General features: G+C 37.6%; 1 protein-coding gene across 1 annotated transcript in view; it reads right to left on the bottom strand.

Moving 5' to 3' along the window:
- Positions 1 to 21,434, bottom strand: part of GRK4 (G protein-coupled receptor kinase 4) — a 35,941-nt gene extending 14,507 nt beyond the window's left edge. The window contains 8 exon segments of the mRNA XM_068402980.1: positions 130 to 270; positions 1,035 to 1,098; positions 2,456 to 2,548; positions 3,924 to 4,024; positions 5,202 to 5,279; positions 9,822 to 9,934; positions 10,596 to 10,682; positions 21,245 to 21,434. Coding sequence (XP_068259081.1) covers positions 130 to 270; positions 1,035 to 1,098; positions 2,456 to 2,548; positions 3,924 to 4,024; positions 5,202 to 5,279; positions 9,822 to 9,934; positions 10,596 to 10,682; positions 21,245 to 21,296 — 729 coding nt within the window. The 5' untranslated portion in view covers positions 21,297 to 21,434.
- Positions 21,435 to 21,491: the final 57 nt, after the last annotated feature.

Genomic DNA, 21,491 nt, shown 5'->3' with positions numbered 1-21,491 from the left:
CTCTCAGCAGTCATGCATTCTCTAAATCAATTAAAAAATGTCTTGTGCCCACAAGCTCCGGAAGAGACTGAAATGAAGCAAACAAAGCAAGAAAAACTTCTGAGAATAAGATCAGAAGTAGATACTTACTACAAACCTACTATTCACTTTTTCTAGAATTCTTTTTTCATTTAGAGCCATTGATTCTCCTTTCCTCTTCTTTATTCTCTTTTTTTCTAGCTTTTTACAAGCATACATTTTTCCTGTTGCCCTTACTTGACAGGCACACACCTAAAAAAGAAGGAAGGTGTGTTAGAGATGCTAGGGGTTTTTTTAGATTTTTTTTTTTAAATAAGATAAAATTTTATTTTCTTTTTTCAAACTCTTGAATGCTCTCAGAAAATGAAGGTCCGTAAGCATCAATACAGAGCTTTCACTCATGAAACAACTTTGAAGGGTCACAAAAGCTGTAACAGAAGTAGAAAAAGATTATACAGGAGCAAACCCGTTTTTGCTGGGGTTGAATAGTTCAGTCAAACTGTGGATCTTGTGTTGGTGAAACACGTGACTGTGGTAACAGTGTATGTCTAGGCAAGCAGGACAGAGGACAAACATCCACGCCATAATCAAGCAGGAGAAAGATAATGATAATTTAGTAACCCTCCTTCCCCTTCAATATAGGGCTCTGATTAATACACATAAAGGGAAAAAAAGTCCAATGAATTATAAACAGAATTAATAAATTCTGATTTTCCCATTAGGTTCATGAATATTCTACACAATTATTACATAGAAACTACATTCTCATTGCCAAATGAAATTTCTAAACAGAAGCAACTGTCGACAGCCAGTGGAAGTTTTCTCCAACTTTGTGCATGACCTACAATACTGAAACTAAAACATTAAAAGAAAACTGTTTGGATTGATGACAGTTTGCCAGGTGATGTGTCAAATGTAGATTGTTTGAGTTAAGAGTTAAAAAACTGCTTCTCCTCTGTATTAGCCTTTTTTTTTTTCTTAAGGATTGCCTCAAAGAAAGATACTTCTGTACTCACCTCTCCAAATCCACCTTTGCCTAGTACTCGGTAATGCCTAAATGTGTGTTTGGTTACTGGCTGCCTGATTAACAGAAAGAAACAATTACTGCAACAGGAATTACAAGAGTTAGTAATCCCCTCCCCACACCGAGGTCCGTCTTCATTTTCTCCTTCCTGTTCCATGACATCTTACTGAACAACAGTTGCCTTGACCTCATGAAGACAGTATTATAATAAGCTGAATTTCAGATGAAAGGGGTGTTCTGATTAGAAACATTGGCTCCCTCATGTGGTCATCAGACATTCACAATAGCAGGAAGAAAAGCTGATCAATTAGGCCCTACGCTGTTTATGGTTAGAGCCTTATCTGGTCTCACAACAGCCAATTTATCACTTCTAGTTGTCTCCCTTAGTTGCAGTATGCTGACATGTAGGCTGCAATTCAATGAGATCATGCTTACAATGTGGCACTTAAAAGGTAAAAACCATTTCTGATTTTCCTTTGCTGTTTCGCTTTTTCAAAAAAGGAGTTGTGGTATGTTGCATACTATTAGTATAGTAGAAGAGGAACAGATAACTGGAGGCAGTAAAGGTATCAGCCATTCTATGTTAAAACACTCCTAAACACGTATCAGAGAAGGGCTATTTCATGGTGGTGGAGTTGTTTTTGTTTTGTTTTAAAAGAGCACTGATTGCTAATGCAGCTTTGTTTTCAGGACAAAAAAATGGAGGATCATTTGTCAGAGAATTTGGTTTAATTGTTTGAGTAACTTCCCTAGTTCTCTTCCCGACTTTTGCTACTAACTCAGTCAAATAAAGACACTGGATAATTGGAATCTACCATAAAATTAATGCTCAAGCACCTTAATGTTTCAATATGTGATCATGATACCCAGCAGTGCTGAAATAGAATCATTTTGTACCAATTTCAGCCTCCTGAGAAAGTTTGGACGCTCATTTAGTACTGATTTAAAAGCCCAAACTAGGTTCTGATATATACAAATCTTGCTGTCTTGTAATTATGAGATCTGTGTCTGTACCACCCTGAAAAACTGATTAGTTACCCAATCACCCAGTAGGTTATACAACTAGATTAATCTGCTTATTAACCACTATTTAGACCAAGTTTGAAACTAAAGGATGATAGCATTCCCAACAAAGACTGGTATCCCCCTGCACACTTGACAGCCAAACGTTTATCCATATGATAATAAATTTGCATTTACTTAATACTAAAGACTACTGGACAGATACTTCTGTTGGGAGTATTGGCTCTCTTGCTGTCCCATCAACATCATCCTTTACATCTTGTCTTTCAGATCATAATTTCTTAGACAGGCAGTGTCATTCATTAGGGCTCTACAGCATTTCTAGCATAAGAAGCAGAACTGGCCACAAAGCAAAGCAAAATTATAATGCAAACTTATAAATGAACTTACTTTTCCAGCCATTTCCACTGTAAAAAACGGGAAAAATACACACTTTCTTGGTAAGCTTCAAAAGGTCTTCTGCTTAGGTATTCATGGACAATTCTAGCAACAGGAAAACAAAAACAATCTTATACTGAAAAAACTGATGAAGAAGGAGGTGCTACCAATCTATGAAAATATACTTAAACATATCAATGAAGCTGTAAGCAGAAAAACATTGTCACTGTGCTCTACAATGGTTTTAACCTCGATGTCTCACAACATGAGTGCCTGTCACAGAAAACTCTTCCTGTCAAAACACTAGTGAATGCCAAACTACTGTTACTTACAGTAACTAGAAAGTTTGACCTCTGCATTCTCATTAAGTGTCTTCAAGCTCATATAAACATCAGCCTCTCAGTAGCTACACAATGCGTGTACAATCTCACAAATATGACCTCTGAAAGATATTTACAGGAAAGTATCTACAAGTTTTCATACATTCTTTGGAGACTGGTAAGTAAAATTTTATTCTAGGATTTGAAATTGAAATACTAAATGCCATATTCAGACTTGAACACCAGGTACCTTATCATTCCCCTTAAACTAAACACACCAAGGTGGGTGGGGGGGAGGAAAACAAGTCATTCAAACTGTATTCAGGTATTTATTGGACAGAGGAAAGGGGATGACCTACATGACAGATCCTCCATTTGAGATATATTTTACTAGGTGTTCTCACACATCCCTTTCAATCTTATAATCTCAGGTTGTTATATAGTATGCTTATTTTTGTTGCCAGGGAGATGACCCAAGCAGTGACAAAATGTGTTGTAATCCTTCAGACATGATCGAGCACGCCTTGAAGAACCAGTAATATTAGAAACACAAAGGCTTTAGAAAGACATGCAACACTGGTAAACATGTACCATCCCTCCAAGAAAAGCCCTCCCTTCTGCTGCTGTGTGAAATTTCACTTCATGACTTCGGAACAAAACCAAGTTGTGTTTGTTTGTTTTAACTATCACAATCGATCCTCTAATCAGCCATCTTAATGGAATATAACTGTTGGCCTCAGTTCAACCCGTTTTCAAGAACCATAAGTTCTGTAATATTGTTCAGAAACCTTTCAAGCTCCAGTTTGTAATTTCATATTTTTCTGAGTACCTTCATCACGGAAGAGAAGTCACTCAAAAGGTAAGAATATAATAAAGAGAAACACTATTCTAACTTACAGAATACGTGGTGGTAGATAATAGTGTGACATTATGCAAAAATAGCACTAAAGAAAAAGCTCTGCAAAAGTCAAACATCTAAATCACATCTGAAGGAAACCTAGTCCTTTAATAAATCTGTTCCAAATTTCCCACCTACACTCATTTCAGAGTCCAAATACTCCTATACTCCTGGGTATAATAACTTCACCTTTCATTTCTCTCAGAAACACACAAATTTCTCTTGTGATACTAAAACTTAGCACTATGCATTTTTAACTTACCTAGTACAGTCCTTAAAAAGATCCTTAGAAGGGTTCTTTTCCAGTCTTGCTTTACATTCATTTACTGTTTCCTGAGGTATTTCTGGCAAGTGTGCTGCAGACTTTACATAATTAAAAAAAAAAAGGCAACAATGAAAGCAATTTTGTAAATCAATAGAACAAGTAAAAGTTCTGTATTCAAAGTGAAATCTTCTAATACAGGAAAAGGAAAGGATTGGTTTGGCTAAAGAGAAAACCAAGAAAGTCATATTCAGGCAAAATTCTTATTTGTTCACTATTACCAAAAAATGCATTGAAAGGTATTACAGTTATTTACTATTTCAATATCTGAGGAAACAAACTTGGTAATAAGTCAAATTTCTTTTTCTTTCCGTAAGTCTACCACCACAAAAGCAAGTCATCTATTTGGCTTGGCAGGATGGAAGGAAGGGGAAAGAGACACACACACAAGTTGGGAAACTATTTCAAACAAACCCAAAAGAAATCTGTTTTTTTTGCAAAAAATGCATGTGACTTATGGTAGCCCCAAAGAAATTATCAGAAGAGATGTGGAAAACTTGGAGTCTATCTGCTTTTAAGGCATCTGCAAGACCTTCATTTGGAGTAAAGCCTTCTCAAGATGACCAAAGTAAGAGAAGCAGAAGGAGCATCTATTCATAGAAAGCAAACGTCTAATTATATATCCACATAAAAGTTTCTACTGGATACCAAAGAAGACTCTTAAAAATCAATCAGTGAGATCTAATATATGCAAAAGATCAGCTATTAATGATCTCCATGCAAAATACAGAGAAACAGAATGCTCTAGAACAAAACAAAACGGCATTTCACTTTGTGAAAACTTGCAGCAATTCTGAAAATTTACAGCAAACCAACCAAGGCCACACAGGAGTCTGAAAGAAGCCCGAGAATTTCAAGAATTCCTCATTCTCGTGTCTTCAGACTACAAAACTCTGAATTAATTTGTTAATAAGCTTTCTTTAGATGCTAAATGAGTTTGTTTAAAAACATAACTTTACTTGAGACCAGTATTTTAATTAGAAAACATAGGAGAATAAATCGTAATTGTAGTCTTAAAAGCAGAGATCAGTCAAGGTTTCTGCTCAAGCTGATAAGAGTTTCACAATTTTAGAAGGCACTATACCTTTCAGAAAGACAAGAATGGGACTAATAAAGTTTGAAAGTCAATTTACTAAAAACAGTGCAACCAGGTGGATCTCTGTTTATCTGACATTTACAAAATACTCGAGACAATATTTTGCAATATAATATATTTACCCCATTAGTGAAGTATGTCTCTAAAACTTTCAGGCCACAGTCTATACGTTTTTCATCTGAAGATACCTCATATTCTGCCTAGGGGAATGGAATTGAAAATTCAATTATGTTCAGAGCTATTTGGCACTACAGTCTGTCACATGATGCTAGGTACATTTTATCATGAATAACACGATGGTCCTAATATAAAAGGAACTTAAGGCTCTCATTGTTTAAAATCCATTTAAAGATTTTTAGGCTACATAATGAAACATGTATGAAGAACAGTCTTAAGAAAAAGAGCATATGGAATTTAACTTTTGGAAAACATATGAAAACTAACAATTAGTCTAAATGCAATTACAGAAACTGCATCCTAGAGGTTACATTAGATCAATTACAATGAAATAGTATTTATGTAGTATTGTAGAACAAAATTATCCAGATGGGAAATAATTAGTCAGCTTTTTCTTCACTGTATTATTTTTTTTCTTCAAGTATTTTTCTTTACTACAGTAAAACTACTACTTTCTACAAGGTCACGTTAACTGGAAATAAGTGAGATCTGAACCAAAACCTCTTTCATTGTTTGAGAAAATAAAAATGAGTAGATACAAAATTTTGCTAAGCTTTTGACTTAGTAATATATGGTACTGTGATGTAGAAAAATACCATTGTGCCATACAGTGTGTTTTGCAGACAAACAACTAGCAGCGTAATAGACCTCCAGAGGTAGCTACTTATGGAAAAAAACCCCAAACAATCAGAAACTAGTATTGAAAAACGGAGTACTTACTATTAATAATTTTAAATAATCATCTAGAAGCAGACATCAGAAGTTACAACTTTTAAAGATAACACAGAATCTAGGGAAAGAGGAATTAGAAAAGAGCAATCTCAAACAGCAACCTGTATTAGCTTCATAAGCTAGGCCAACTCAACCAAAGCTTATTTCATATCTCAGAATGTAAATGCATGCACCTGGGAACAAAGAATATATGGCAGACCTCCAGAATGGAGGACTGCATCACACAAAACAACAGTTTGGCGTATTGGGACAACAATCATTAAGAACCTCAGAGGAAGTTCCAAGTGATTGATCTAATCAGAAGAGAAGTTATGTACCTTTATAAGGAAAACTAGAACACTGAAAAATGACAGTTCAAGAACCAAACACACACACAAAATACTGGAAATAACAGTATTCCGGTATTCCCGAATTCCAGTTCTGCAGTCAGTTGCAGCTAACCCACACTGACTCACTACTAAGTCATCAACATCTTTTTCTGCTGAGACATCATGGTATCAACCACTTCAGCACAGTACTCAAATCCATAAACAATTGCAAGCCATTGTTTTTGCTACTTCAGTTCCACAACAGTCTAATGGTAAGGAATTCTTCTGCAACTACCAAACCACCTGAGTAGGTCAGAAAAGTTAATCAACCACAGCAGTGCACTTACCACCTTTAACGTTTTCCATATGCCAAAGTAGTCACTAATATAATACAAAGTTAGGCATACTGTTTTAAGCAGATACTGTAATTTAAAAGGAAGTTTAAGAGACAGACTTGTCAACTAATTTCTGTTACTCACAAAGCTTAAGAGGGAAGTTTGAGCTGTCACCCATTCTTTTCATAGTTGAGTAACCTTGTCCCCAGCTAGTGAAATGAGTCACTAGATGACTGGATAACTGTAATTCCTCACTTTAATTTCTGTCACTTTTATTCAATTATTTCACAACTCTTCTTTCTGCAAAGCCAAGCTGACTCCAGACTTTAAGGTCACACCTTCTGAAGAGTTAAAGCTTACCAGTCTTAGTATTCCATGCAGGTAGACAACATAGCGTTGTACTACCTTGATTTTGCCATTTTGGCCTCCTGAAATAATCATGCTGCTGAAATTACATTGCTCCATATAGGAGAGCCAGAAAACACTTTTAATTAAGATGCAAGGCTCTTAAGACTATGGCATTTTATGCCAGAAAGTTTATTTTCAGAAAGATTAAATCTAAAATTTATTTAAAATAAAAAAATTGGCAAAACGCAAGGTAAAAACCCCACAACCCTAGCCCTTCCCTTCACATTACCGCCTTACAAATAAAACCAATAAAAACCCCTCAACCTCACCCCCACCCCACTCCCCCCCCAAAAATGCTTGAACAAGCTTGCTGAAGTCCAGTCCAGAAAACGGAATCAGGCTAACTCAGGAACCATCTGTAAGAGACAGTAGGTACTTCATCTCACTTCCTTGATCATGCTAGCCAGCTTTCATGCTAACTACCTTGATCATGCTAGCACGCTAGCTTTCAGATCATGAGAGTCATCAATTAGAGATTATCTTAGCTCTTAAGAGACTTCTGTTTCAGTGATTCCCAAGCATACTTCAAGATGATTTTTCAAATGGAAGTTTAAAAATAAAAAAAAAAAAGAGTAAATTGTGAAATCATCCCTTACATCAGATTATCTCAACTATGATGGTCTTTGTTAGTCCACAGAAGTGTTGCAATCCACATAACATTATAAATTGCATATTTCAAAACAATTCAAAATTTTCAGTTAGTGTAAAACACAGTTAATTCTTAGAGACAATTTCACCTGAAAAATTACATCTGTAGAGCAAAGACATGCCTGCCTTACCATCATGCCTAAGATTTTTTTCTCCTTTGTGCTGCCAAAGATTCTGCTACTCCTTATCTAAGCTTTTAAGGATTAAAAATGTGTACCAAAGTTGTAACCATTAAGGGTATATCCACAGTTGTCACTGGTCTCCCCATTGTACGATGCTCATTAAAGGCTCTGGTTTACATTCACTTCCAGATATTTAGCTCCACTGTTCTGGATTTCCATTCAATTCATTCTAAGTCTCCAACTGTCAAATTGGTCTCTGGAATTTGGTGCTAGAACAGCTCCTAAGAGTCACAAAAGTACGGTGAAACACACCTGGGGACTAAGCCTGATTGCACAAAGATTCATTGACAAATATAAGGCAGTTCTACTCATTTGACACCAAAGTTCCTTTTTAGCTGATCAAGTGCCTCAGTTTATACTCCCACAGGGGGAAGGAGGATATGGTGAAGTGGGGGGCACAGCAATAATCCCATGCACTTCCTTACACCCTACACCTTTCAGCGCCGTCTTGCATTCTGATACTGTATTTTGGGACACATGTAAGCAGTAGCACTACCCTACTTTTAACTTCTTTGGTCATTTGTTCCCTGAATATAAGAACAAAAACAGGTGGGATGAGGAAAACTGTTCTTTTGGCAGCAATCTCAGTTTAAGTCTATATCTTACTGTGCTTGGATTAGCTATGAGGCACAAAGAATAAAAAACTCTGAGCTATTATGCTCTCCTCTTAAAGACTGTCATGTGCCTGTGCCTGCCTACTCTACTCTTTACTTTCCCCCTCCCATGAGGGTTTTGTCTGAGAATTTTTTACAAAACATGGCTGTGGGCACACTTCCTTCCTCCCCTCATTCTTTAGTGTTAGATACCAAGGTGCAAACGTACCAAGACAAAACACTTCCCTTGGTCTCTAAAATCTGGTTTCTCTCCTTCCATAGATGGTTCCCTAAATTTCCATCTCCATTGTGTTTTTCTTAATTAGCACATTCTGTCTAGCCTAGGGCTTCCATACAAGTTGCAACATTCTCAAGTCTATGTTTACAACGTTTTCAAGTCTGAGTATCATCAGTAGTATTCATTGTACACACATCCTTTTAGGCTCAAAAAGTCAAGCAGCATGTCTTTCTAAAATTATTTCTCTCATTCCCATAATGCCCATTTTTGTAGCTCTGACCACACCAAGATGGCAGAGATTTTATAGTAAATATTAAACATTTTCCTTTAAGTAACAGAGCCAGAGCTTTTGACATTCATCAAAAGTTACCGCTTTACAGTTGACAAAGAGTAAATTGCACTGTATTTTCATGCATGCAGCATCAGTGAACAGATGTGTTTAGAGAAAACCAGTATTTTATAAAACTGTTGTGTGTCAACCCTCGTAGGCAGCTAAGCCCCACACAGCCACTCGCTCACTGCCTCCCAATGATAACCAGAAGGGTAGAAGTAAGAAAACTTGTGGCTTGAGATAAAGACAGTTTAATAGATAAAGCAAAGCTGCACACATAAGCAAAGAAAAATGAGAAATTCATTCGCTTCTTCCCATCGGCAGGCAGATGTTTAGCCATTCCCAGGAAAGCAGGGCTTCATCATCATGTGTAACAGCTACTTGGCAAGACAAACACCACAACTCTAACTTCCTTCCTCCTCCTTTCCTCCAGCTTTTATTGCTGAGCACGGCATCATATAGTATGGGATATCCCTTTGGTCAGTTGGGGTCAGCTGTCCTGGCTGTGTCCCCTCCCAACTTCTTGTGCACCCCCAGCCTACTCACTGATGAGGCAGCATGAGAAACACAGAAGGCCTTGACGCCGTGTAATCACTGTTCAGCAATACCTAAAACATCCTTGTTAACAACACAGCTTTGGTCAAAATTCCAAAACATAGCACAGCATGAGCTACAACGAAGAAAATTAACTCTATCCCAGCCAAAATCAGCACAAAAATCAAACTTTTTACAAACAAAAATGTATAAGCTATTGCCTACTGATATCTGTCTCCAATTTCTTACTGCTTACCACGGCATCCAGAAATTCAATGCATCTTTTCAAGTCTGGTCTGGAATCACAGAACTGTCTGAAGAGAAGTCTTCCTATCGGCTGTTTGTCACAAAGCTGGTTATAGTCTCTTTCTGAGAAAGAAATAATAAGTAAGTCTCTTTATTAATTTTTATCTTTGTCATAGCATGCTCCTTACTCCCATTTGAGAATAGGTCAGAAAACCATCACTAAAACGTGAAGATTTTACATTAAAATATTTAGCAAAGACATAAAAAACATTCAGTGATCCCGAAGAATAGTGAAACACTCACTTCCAACCACATTTGTCTCTTATAGACTATCACCTTTATTAAAAAGACATTAAATGTTACGGTTAAGTTTCATGTAGGTTGGGGGGTGGAAAGCAACAATACTGTGAAACAGCAATCCCAAAGCAAACAAGATTGTTTGGAAAGAAGGAATACAAGATAATAACAGAAAAGGTTAAAAAAATATTAAAAAACATTATGAAAAAAAGTGAAATATATTACCACATCATTCAAATTACAACATGATTCCTTTTTCTAATACACAGCTTTGTAAATTTATCCTTTACGAGCAGATTCCTTTAACAAACACGGAGCTGTAATACAGCTTTTATCTTCTCATAAATTCCCCATCACATTAAAAGTCTTAATAGCTTTTTTTGCTAATTAGCATTCAGAAGCAAGACAGAATCCTTTCAGTGAACACTGCTAAACTCTTACCCTTCCTTCTCAAAAAAAAAGATAGACCATTCTACAGGACACCTACCGATTGAGCATCTAATCCCTTCACAATGACTAACAGGTGGCAACTTCAGCATCTCTCTCCATTTTTTACTACGCCCACTCCGTTTGCCTAGAAGAAAAATATGAGTAAGGTAAAACACAATATTATGTCAGAATAAAATTAAATATATCATTATCAGCATAAAATTACGTCACTTCTGCACAGATCTGTCAGACCGCTTTTCATGCCTAGAAAGAAATCCATCTACAAGGATATCCAAACCAGTAACAAACTTGACATAGAAGAACTTTTATATGAAACACGAACAAATGCGAAAGTCTTTTGCAAGACAAATACTTTGTGCTTTGGCTGTGCATACAGAAGATCTCTGCAGAGGCAAGGCAAATATCTAGGTATTCTGAAATTTACAAACAAAACTGAAACATCAAAGAAACTAAAAAAATCTGAGAATTATCTCTCAACAATGGTAATGAACGGAAAACGTTAAAGCTGCGTACCAAAATACATAGAACAAAGTTCTTAAACACATTTTTGGATTTTTGCACATAAATATTCTGTTTCCTTTTTTAAGGGCAGTAATAGTAATAAGAGTAGACCCCACTAATAAATGAGTGGGCATTGCTCAAATACACACCATTTATTCTAGACCCCAGGATCCAGGATATCAGGAAGAATTTAGCTGTTGTAGAATTCAGATCTTTTCAATGCTTCAGATTTCACAGTACTAGTATTAAACTGATTTTTAAAAACTACTACAGTATTTTTCCCATTGTTTCTCAAAAAACATTATCTGTGCTCCACTTGCTATGTTAAATTGGAATTTTAGCACATTACTTTGACCTGAAGAAGCCAATTCCATTTACAGAAGATAGGCATACTTATCAAAAAAGCAAGGAGATACAGAAACATATATATTTTTTTAATTGCAAAACATTTCAGCGGAAGAGTGATTTTTGTGCTGCAAAATATTTTAAAAGAAGATTTTACTAAGTGATATGGTCAGGTGCATTTCCACATGACCGAACAGTAGCAAAACTACACAGAAACTTTCTAACTGTACCAAAGCACTATGTACTGTTAACCACAATGGGAGAGAAAGGAAGGGAGTTACCCTATGTAACCCGAATAGAAACCAAGCAGCAAACAGTACTCAACTCTTTCAGAATGAAATCATTAGGGAGAAAGAAAATAACATCTTCAGAATAATAAAATATGTATTAAAAAAACAAACCTCATTGCTCAAACATACAGCTTCTTGAACAGTTCTACCACTGCAGTCAGAGCAGTTCCAGTTTAGTGTACCTTAGCTCATATCAAAGTTACATTATCTTTGCTAACAGGAACATTGACGTCTCACTCTGCTGCTGCAACAAAACGTTCTCAACTCTAAATCACTAGAAAAGTAAATAAGGAATACAAAACCTTAAAAAGCTGGCTTGCAGACATTCTTTGAACTGATACCTACTCTCTAAAAAACCTTTTAGAGAGTTTTTTTTAATTTTATTTCCTAATATTCCTTTATAAGTCATTCACCTTCCAAAATATTTTAGAACACAAATATATTGAACCTACTTCCCCTCCTCATACTTCATGCAGTACCAGAACTCATCATGAAGCTGTAATTACCAGCATCATTAAAACAAACTCCCACTATTTTGACAAAATATTTTTGATGTTAAAAAGAAGTTGAATACATGCTTGAAGAAAATCAAACTACACAGAGCAGAGATGTATTTCTAACAGAACTGAACATGAACAAATTCAAGGAATACTAACATAGATAGCCTGTACACATACACTGAATAGAAAAGGACTGGGTATAGATTATTATGTGATCATGAAAAACAACGGACAGAGCATCAACCTAATTTTTAACCCTGCAACTGAAAAATACACTAAGCTGCAAGGTCTAGAGAAGTTACATTTCTTCTGTTAGAAACTGCTCAGAAAGACTCATTTGTGCATGACACAGTACAAACAGTATTGACCAAGAATGATAAACTGACTCAACTTCATACTGCAATGCTGTTTGGAAACAGTAAAACTGAACTGTGATATACACCAACTGTATCATCTTCTGAAACACAGACAAAGAAAACCAAACCAAAACAAAAACCCAAACCAAAAAAAAGAGGATCACTAGTGCTTTATACTTCAAGTCCAACACAAGAGTGTCTGCTATATTTTGCCCCAAATATTTGGTCAGTTACATTGTGTACAAAGAGACCACATACTAGAATGCAATTGAATTCACCATCCTACAGAAGTCAATAAAGACTACATATAACTTATTAATGATAGACAAGAATCAAGTGCATAGGAGTATCATCTAAATCAACACGCTCTCTCTTTTCTCTGAACTGACTGTTCTTATATTTACAGCAAATGCACAGGAAAAGTCTGTATGTCTCAATAATGTAAAGAGAATGCATGACCTACATCATTTACAGATGAATTAGCCACTTCTGGTAAAAGTTATGGGAGGAAGCCAATTTGTTTGTCATATTATTCCCTAATTGCAAAATCCTTTTCCATTTCTGAGGCAATTTAAAAGAAGTATCAAATCAAATTATAATAGTTGTGGTTTGTAAGTGTCTTAATATTGATTTTGGAGCTTCTATTCTGGACCTCATTCTAAAATAATTCAGGTAAAATTCTTCCAGAAAGACCAACAGCTTACTTTCCAACACAGCAGCAACAAAGCCTTTAGGTTAATCTGCTTTATGGTTGACCTATGTGGTTCAGATGAATTACCACTTTTGCCTCTTCCAAATGTAATTGCTGGCTAGAACAATGTCCAACTTGAAGCAACTCATCTTTTACAAAGAGAAGGGTGGACGCAGCAATACACCATTACTGTGAGGAAACACTGCAATTACATGTTCAGGTACACCAGAACCTTACCTTCTTCTCCTCCCCAAATTACTTCTTAGAGTTAGAATTTCAGCATTTACCTCTTTACATGGTTTTGCTTCTTAAAAAGATAGTACTAAATTCAGTTAGGTCATTGCATTAGAATACGGTATGGGAAAAATGTTTAGATGTTTTCATTTTTCAACCTTTTTTTTAAATTCAGAGAAACATTTGAAAAACTTATGTAAAGCAAGGTGGTTGGCTTATTCATCAGTAAAAACACAACTAGTTGCAAAAAAAAGAAACTGCTGTGGCAAAACAAAGCAATCTGATACAGAAACAGATTTAGACAAATCAAAATACTTTTCAAGTCATCAGATGGATTTCCCACAGCCACAGTGATCTTCCTTACAGACACGATTTGTAGCATGACTCTCATTTCACGGAGCACAATGTTCACTGAACATTATTAGTCAGTCTTTCTTGAGATAGAAAACTTGGATTCTGTCCTGCGGAATGAAAATAGTGAGAAGGATCGTACTATCTTTGGCTAATAAATGTACACAGACTGTATGTGGTAAGATTCAGTGGCTACTACACTGACACTGAGATTCTGTCATTGAGTTGTCCTGGACCTCCGTGCTTCAGCTTTCCTGCCTGTCAAGAGCAAGCAACGGATCTCTGTGGTTGAGAAGCACACAGCTATGTAGCAGTAGGGGTGCATGATTGCTACAACATCATTCTTGCAAAACTGATTCCACAAACCAGATTGTCAGATACCGGCTGAGAAATTCATACTAGACCACACCCAGATAAGCTCTGAAAGCATAAAACTGCAACAAGAAGACAACGTACAGCATGCCTTTAACTGTATAAATCAATCAATTGCTTCAATGAAAAATTCAAAAGAATTGATGCAGAAGCTCTACATCATCTACACTGAGATGCATGAGAATAATCAGGTTACATACACTGTCCTATAATACCTCTTTCCCACAGCAAAGTTGCAGGCAAGTTTCCTAACAGATTTTAAACTCAGATGAATTCAAATCTTCTACTTACAGCCACATTTTCCTTCAAACTACTCATGATAAGGATTAAAACCTTTCACTGAAAAATCAAAAAGTTCCTGTTTAACCCTGGCCTTATGCTACAAAGACACTTGTAAACACTGCCCACTAAGAAACAAATACTGATGGTAAGCCCTTACTGTGCAAGATCCACCTTCAAGGCACAAAACACTGTAGAATTGATACCTCAGGTCTTCAGATCAGAATGGTAACATTAAAGCACCACTAACTTCAGGCTAGGAGACAAGTTCACACACACCATCACTTGAGGAAGGCTGTCATGCTTCCAGTTCCAGAGACAGCTCATACAGTACTGCTTTGTGGGGTCTCTGCAACCTTCTCCATTGCGCAGGTCAGATATATTTTTTGAAATCTCAGTTTCTTGAAAAACAAGCCTGGTCACAGCTTAACAACTAGGTTTAACACAGTGGCATCACTTTTGTATGGAGAAAGATTTTTTTCCAGAAGTATGATACATATAATCTGGCTGGCTCTTGGCAAGTTTACCAGAATCACCTAGCTAAAGATTCATGTTTCCATGCAAGGCAGGCACCTAGCTCTTCAGCGTTATAAAGGCCAAGGCACCTCTGAACACAAACAGAAGCAAAAATGCAAGCAGTTCAATAAATAAACACATAAAAGATACCGACAGATTACAGATTGTTATGGCATTTTTAAGATAATATTCCTCACACTGCTGGATTCAAGTGCCTAGAGTTGGACTTCAGCAAGGTAATGCTCGAATCCTCTTGCTCTTCTGACTGTTGGAGCAGTAACACCGTAAGCAGTTAAAAACCCCAGGTATCTACGTGAACATTTGTGCAGCTTGTTTATATGCACAATCATTTATTGTTCCCACAGCTATAACCACTTGAACAACTGGTTCTTCACACTGGCTCTATATACAATTCCAGTAATCATGTGCACATTTAAGAATGCTAGTGCATACATGCTGAACAGCTTCTTCTCCTCTTCAGAAATTAGGTACGAAAGTCTTGTATCAACTTAAGTAAATGTAACTAATCTGAACCAGAATTTATTAATACACTCTTGCAGTCAATGTCACATCTGTGTACACATTTCCTTTTGATATGTCTGTAACAACAACTTAATGAGCAGAGTTTACTAGACAAAAAGAAAACCCAAGTTTTCTTAAGCTCCAGTTTTACACATGACTCCTTGACAAACAACGATCTTTTTATCATGATGGTACATCACGACTGCAACAGATAGAAAACAAGTAAAATTCCTTTAACTAGATTGTGAAACCTCTAGTTACAATTGCCATCTTTGAAATAAGCAAAGCAGCAGTGTGTATCAATAACTAGACCTCTCGTGTTTATTTAGTTAATGTAATTATTTGGATTCCAACATGCCCACATGCATGCTTCTTACAGTTCATTAAATAAAGGACAAAAAGGCAGACATTGTGCATAATTCTGTACAAACACAGGAAGACATGTTTCCTGCCACAATGAGTTTACAGCAATTTAAAGCACAATGCAATAAGGGAGTGCAATAGAACATAGGAGGCAAATAAGGGAAGAACAGGCAAAAATAACAGCAACTGCAAACACTCACGGCACACTCAGGTTAAAATTCGTATTTGCTGCTGGTGAATGGACTTCCTGGGTATGAGTGTGCCTTCGTTTCCCACTTGTCCATACTCCTTAAATAATTAAAGATTTTAGTTCCGTTTGATAGTCAAACTGCAGTGATCTGAGCAATCTCCTTAGAATTTTCTTCCTAGCTACAAACACATACATTATAGGATATCTGCCTATGTATCATCACCAATACCATACTGAATTATTACTGTATACTGCAAGCAAAAGTAGGATGTATTTTGCTTGCAGAATTAGTTCAGTTGTTTTTAAACCTAGACAGATAAAACACACAATTTGAGTGGACTGCTTATTTTTTGTGAAGAGTGCTAAACTAATACAATTTCAACTCTGAAACAAATATCTTTCAGGATTCACTTAAGCCAAACTGTGATCACATTCTGTTATTGAAAGGTTCCTGCTAACTCCATCCTTGGGCTGCATCTAATAATTATCAAATCTGCAGGAGCTTGCTGATCCATCTGAAAATTAATTTTGGGAAAAAAAAAAAAAAACAAAACACCAAACCCAAACCACCCAACAACATAGGAAGAAAACCCACAACAACAACCCACACACCCTAGGGCCAACTGGAAACTATCTTACCCATTCTGCAACCACAGGATAGAACCAAAGAACTAAGAGCTTTGGGGAAAACTTCCTTGAGGCATGATCTTAATTTATCCCAAATCAATCATGACATGGAACATATTGTATGTCTAACAGCAGACCCAATTCCCATTCACAAACTGCTCCTGCCAGAGAAGTACAAATGAATTTTAAAGTGGATGCAAATAGACCAGGTATGTTTAAAACACACTCTTGGCATGGGTCCTCAATTGGAGTAAACTGCCACCAACTTCAAAGGAACTACAGATCTACCCTTTGGAAGCATTTTTGGAGACTATTACTTTAGGCAATGAAAAAAGGAAGACTCCTAAGCAGTTTAAAACACACAGTGATTAATTTCTTTCCTTCAAAACATCACAGACTACGTGTGGGATGCCGAAATGAATTTGGGGCTTACATACACTCAAAGGATTTATTAAAAGTGATTGAAATAACTACAAAAAAAAGAAGATACAAATATAAAGATAAAAGCAAATATAAAATAAGAATGAATTTTTGTGAATTTTCAGATTTTTCCGAATAACCTGTTTGTACTTATTATTTGTCCCCATTTATGGGATACTTTCTTCAATGTCTCTCAAGAGATATGCATTTCAAAGATATTTCTGCTAGGAAAAAGTGAATGTGTTAATTCCTCTGCTCTTGTACAAAACTAGAAGTCATATTGCTGTACATTATTCTTTTACACATAAAAATCCCTATATGTGAAAATCTGAGTAAGGAGATCATGAAATCGCAAGCTTTCGCACTGCCTATCTCACAGTTCATACATCACTATCACTTAACACTTACCTGTTTTTCTATCTCAGTTGCTGCACTACAGTGCCTTGAGTTTGCTTTATAATCTCTTGTTTTTCTACTGAGTCACTTGTGCTTGTTCCACCATAGGGTTCACCTTAAGAGGAAGTTTTCCATTTTTATTTCTCACATACAGATTTCCCTCAAAAAGTAACATGTGCACAAGAGGAAAGAGCTGGAGTGGCACAGAAGGCCACTTATCCCAGGAAACTGGGACGGGGAATGCCAGAACACTTTCCACTACAGTTTTCACCCAGAGACAAATTCCGCCATGGCCAGGTTAGCTCTCAGCACGAGTAGGTCAACTGGAAAAGTAGACGAGGAAAGAAAAAAACTCCCAATATAGCTCCTGACTCCTTAACCCTTCATCCATAAAGTAGGGTGCTTTGTGTTATCACAATATTTTCTAGTAGCAGGTACAGACCAGAGTCACATACTATGAGCCATCACTAACACCCACATGTGCGAAGAACTGGCATTTGATTATTTACAAAATCGTATTAAAAGAAGATAAGGAACCCTCACAGCTTTCCTTCTTCACATAAAGAAATGTTGTTGTTGCTACAGAGATATTACAAGTCTTTATTGGAAAGAGACAGGCTTCTATTAAAGTAACCTGTTCTATGAAAAGGTTTTTAAAATCCTCTTAGAGAACAGCATCCTAAGACAAAATTTAAAGTTTTGAGGCTGGGAGGAAGCTGGGGTTTTATCTGGCCTGAAAAATGGGGCTAGTAAACTCTTATAAGCCGATGTTATCATCATGCAAATTGAATTAGAAGATTCATACCTCTAATGAAATAAATTAAAGGTAAGACTATTAGTGAGAAGCTAGAAGGTAGCTAGTCTAGAAATAGACAGCAATACCACTTTGTTTTTATTCTGCAGGAGTAACTAGCAGTAAAAAAGATGCATTTTGTCTAAGCACACTAGTTAGTTCCTGGCTCTCTAATAAAATAGATCAAATTTCCTTTCTACATATCAAATCAGATTTAAAGAGTAGACACGCACCTAGCTGTTCAAGGTGTGCTAATTCTGCACACCTACAAATGTAAATCCCAAATGATGCTCACACCCTAACAATATTCACATCCAGAAGTATTAGAGTACCTATAATTAGAAGAAAATGATGAGTACAAATCTGGGATTGTAATTTTGACTGTTAGGTCTGGTTTATGTGCTCAGGTATGATTTGTTTAGACTTGGTGTTATTTACCAGGCATTTCTGAATTCTTATTAAGCCTCTGCCATACCCTTTCACCAGATGAGGACAAGTACACAACATCTGTAATTCTGTTTCTGTATTTGGAAAATGAAGATGGCATATCTCTAGGGTTAAAAGACTTCATAAGATGCTTTCAAGAGTACAATCTTTTTCTACTCTCATCTTCATCATGAAGGAATCTCAGGTTAGACTGAGATTGACCCATGCAAACCATAATTAAGCCTACATTGATTTCTTTCAACATGCCACTGAAAACTATAAAATAAGAGCACAGTAGTTCACATCTTATTTCTTTTGCTTTTACAACTGAAATATTTATCCAGGTCAACACCTTCTCTTAACCAATCTTTAACACACCAAGGAACTGGAAAAAGGATTACTGATGTGGCTCAAGCCTATACATGAAAATAAATTAAGCTGTTATTTTATACTAGCTTAGGATTTCGCCTTCTTCCATGAGAAACAGTAATTGTGAACTTTTCCATGCTATCCCACCTCTCCATACACTATACAGTGAGATAACAGGAATGTTGAGAAGAAAAAGGTCAACTGAAAGTCTGCTCTTCTGTCCCAATTGTGAGGCCCTTCTAGCAAAGAATGTATTTCAGTAAAGCATCTACCTTACATACTAACTTTGCAAATTCCATTCCCTTGAAGCCTACTGGGCACATAATAATAGAGCTGGGACAGGGATTTTATGGAACGGGCCTGACAGATGGAGTAAACCAGACATTCCCAGACCAGCCAGAGCATGCAACAGACAGAAAGTACTTTCATTTGAAGGAGCATTTTGAAAAATGTGATCTAAAAAGTACCCATGCACAGGAACTCAGACCTCAAGAAAGTAAAAGACCTTCTACCAATTGATCAATAGAGTTTTAGAATTTCAAAGCCAGAAATCACATTTTTGTGCACGCTTACACAAAAGAGTCCAGGCCCACTGAAGGTACAAAAGAGTAACAGCTTATTACCATTACTTTTATAAGTTTCACATCAGGTAGAACTGATCTTCTTCACATCAGCTGCTGTCAGATTTTCATTCAGTTCATTAAAATATCTTGTTTGGTCAGTTCTACCACTATAATTTATTTTAAACATAGTGAAACCTTAACTAAAGAGGCAACCTGACATTAAGCAGCCACTTAAAAGCCTTTCCAGATTACCACTCCACTCTTTGCGGTGAAGGTTTGGGCACAGTAAAGTTCTGAGCCAGATTCCACTTTCCCTTCATTTCTCAGATCACTTCAATGCAACCTCCAAGTTCAGGCAGCACCACCACAGACATGTTACCGTCAGTGAAACCAGCCAAAACATGTCCTCTAGTTTGAGGTGGTCTTTTCAGCTAAGGTTGGGAAATGGCCCAAAACTGTGATCACTGTTCTGGTTTTTAAACCCCACTTCAAAGTCAAAAAGCTGATTTTCCTCTCTTGCTGCTTAAGGCAAATTTAACTGGATACACATACGGCGTAAGTGCCAAACCCATTTAGAGTTGGAGGAACTTGCAAAACATACAGGGGCAGATTCTGTTGTTCTTACTCACTTTAAGCAGCTCCAGCTAAACTAATGGGCCTTCTCAACACAATTAAGAAAAGCAGGATCCAATCCAAAAAGAATATGCACATTTCATAGTTGAAAAACATACTCTGCACGGAGTACAGTGGTAATCTCTGGAGGCTTTCAAGTGGCCATTTAATGGACAGTTATATACATGAACAAGCAGTAGGACAGTCTTATTTCAGGACTTTTTTTTTAAACAGCAACCACGTGCTAGACTTAATTTCATTATCCAAAATATTTGTTAGTTGGGGGAGGAATGTTCAAGTCGAGATGTTCCGGGGAATCAAACTGTAAGTACTAATCTAATGGAAAATAGCACGCTTTAATATTAGGTTAAAGCAAAATATTCGACTTCAAAATACAGGTAGCATTCACCAGCTCTGCTTTTTGCAGGCAGGAATTTCAGCAAGATAGAGTGCAAGGTTCTTCCAGAGAAGATTTATGTCACTTCGTCCTTTATATCCATTTGCATATATATTTATAAATAAACTGAGAACCACAGATTAACGATCTTCTTAAAACATCCGGTAAAAACACCACTTGAATCAAGAGCCCGAAGGGGGAAGGAAGAAAGGGGGTGTTTTTCAGGAGCAAGCTACAAGCCAGTAACTCCAGGTTCATCCCGCGGGAGGAGCGGGGCAGGTGCCTCAGGGCGCTGCCCGGGACCCACCGTCCGCCCCGGTGCGGCGGGGAGAGCTCCCGCCACCACCCCCGAGGGGGTCCCCTGCCCCGCCCGGACCCCCCTGCCCGGCTGCCTCTCCTCCCTCCCTCCCACCCTCTCCTCCTCCATCACTTCCTCTCCCCCCTCCTCGCTGGCCCCTTTTCCCCTCACCTCAGACCCTGTTCCTCCCGCTCGGTACGTCCCCAGTCCGCCCCGCCTCGCCCTCTCGCTTCCCCCCTCCCGCCTCTCCCGCCGCCTCGCCCCGCGGCTCTCACCCTCCCGGGCTTTCAGCAGCACCGTGTTGGCCACGATGTTCTCGATTTCCATGGTCGGGGGCTCCTTCCCCTCAGGGCAGCCGGAGCGGAGGCCGCCCCTACTGCCTCCTTCGCCCCCTCCTCCAGCCCCGCCACCGCCGCGACGCCAAGCCTCCGCTCATCCGGCCCCGCAGGACCTCAGCGCTGCGCTCGCCTCTTCCCCATCACCCGCTGCTCGCCCCGGCACCGGCCTCCCCCTCCCCGGGGG

This window comes from Nyctibius grandis, chromosome 6, assembly GCF_013368605.1.
Source record: "Nyctibius grandis isolate bNycGra1 chromosome 6, bNycGra1.pri, whole genome shotgun sequence".
Lineage (NCBI taxonomy): Eukaryota > Metazoa > Chordata > Aves > Nyctibiiformes > Nyctibiidae > Nyctibius > Nyctibius grandis.
This window is presented reverse-complemented; position numbering and strand designations above follow the sequence as displayed.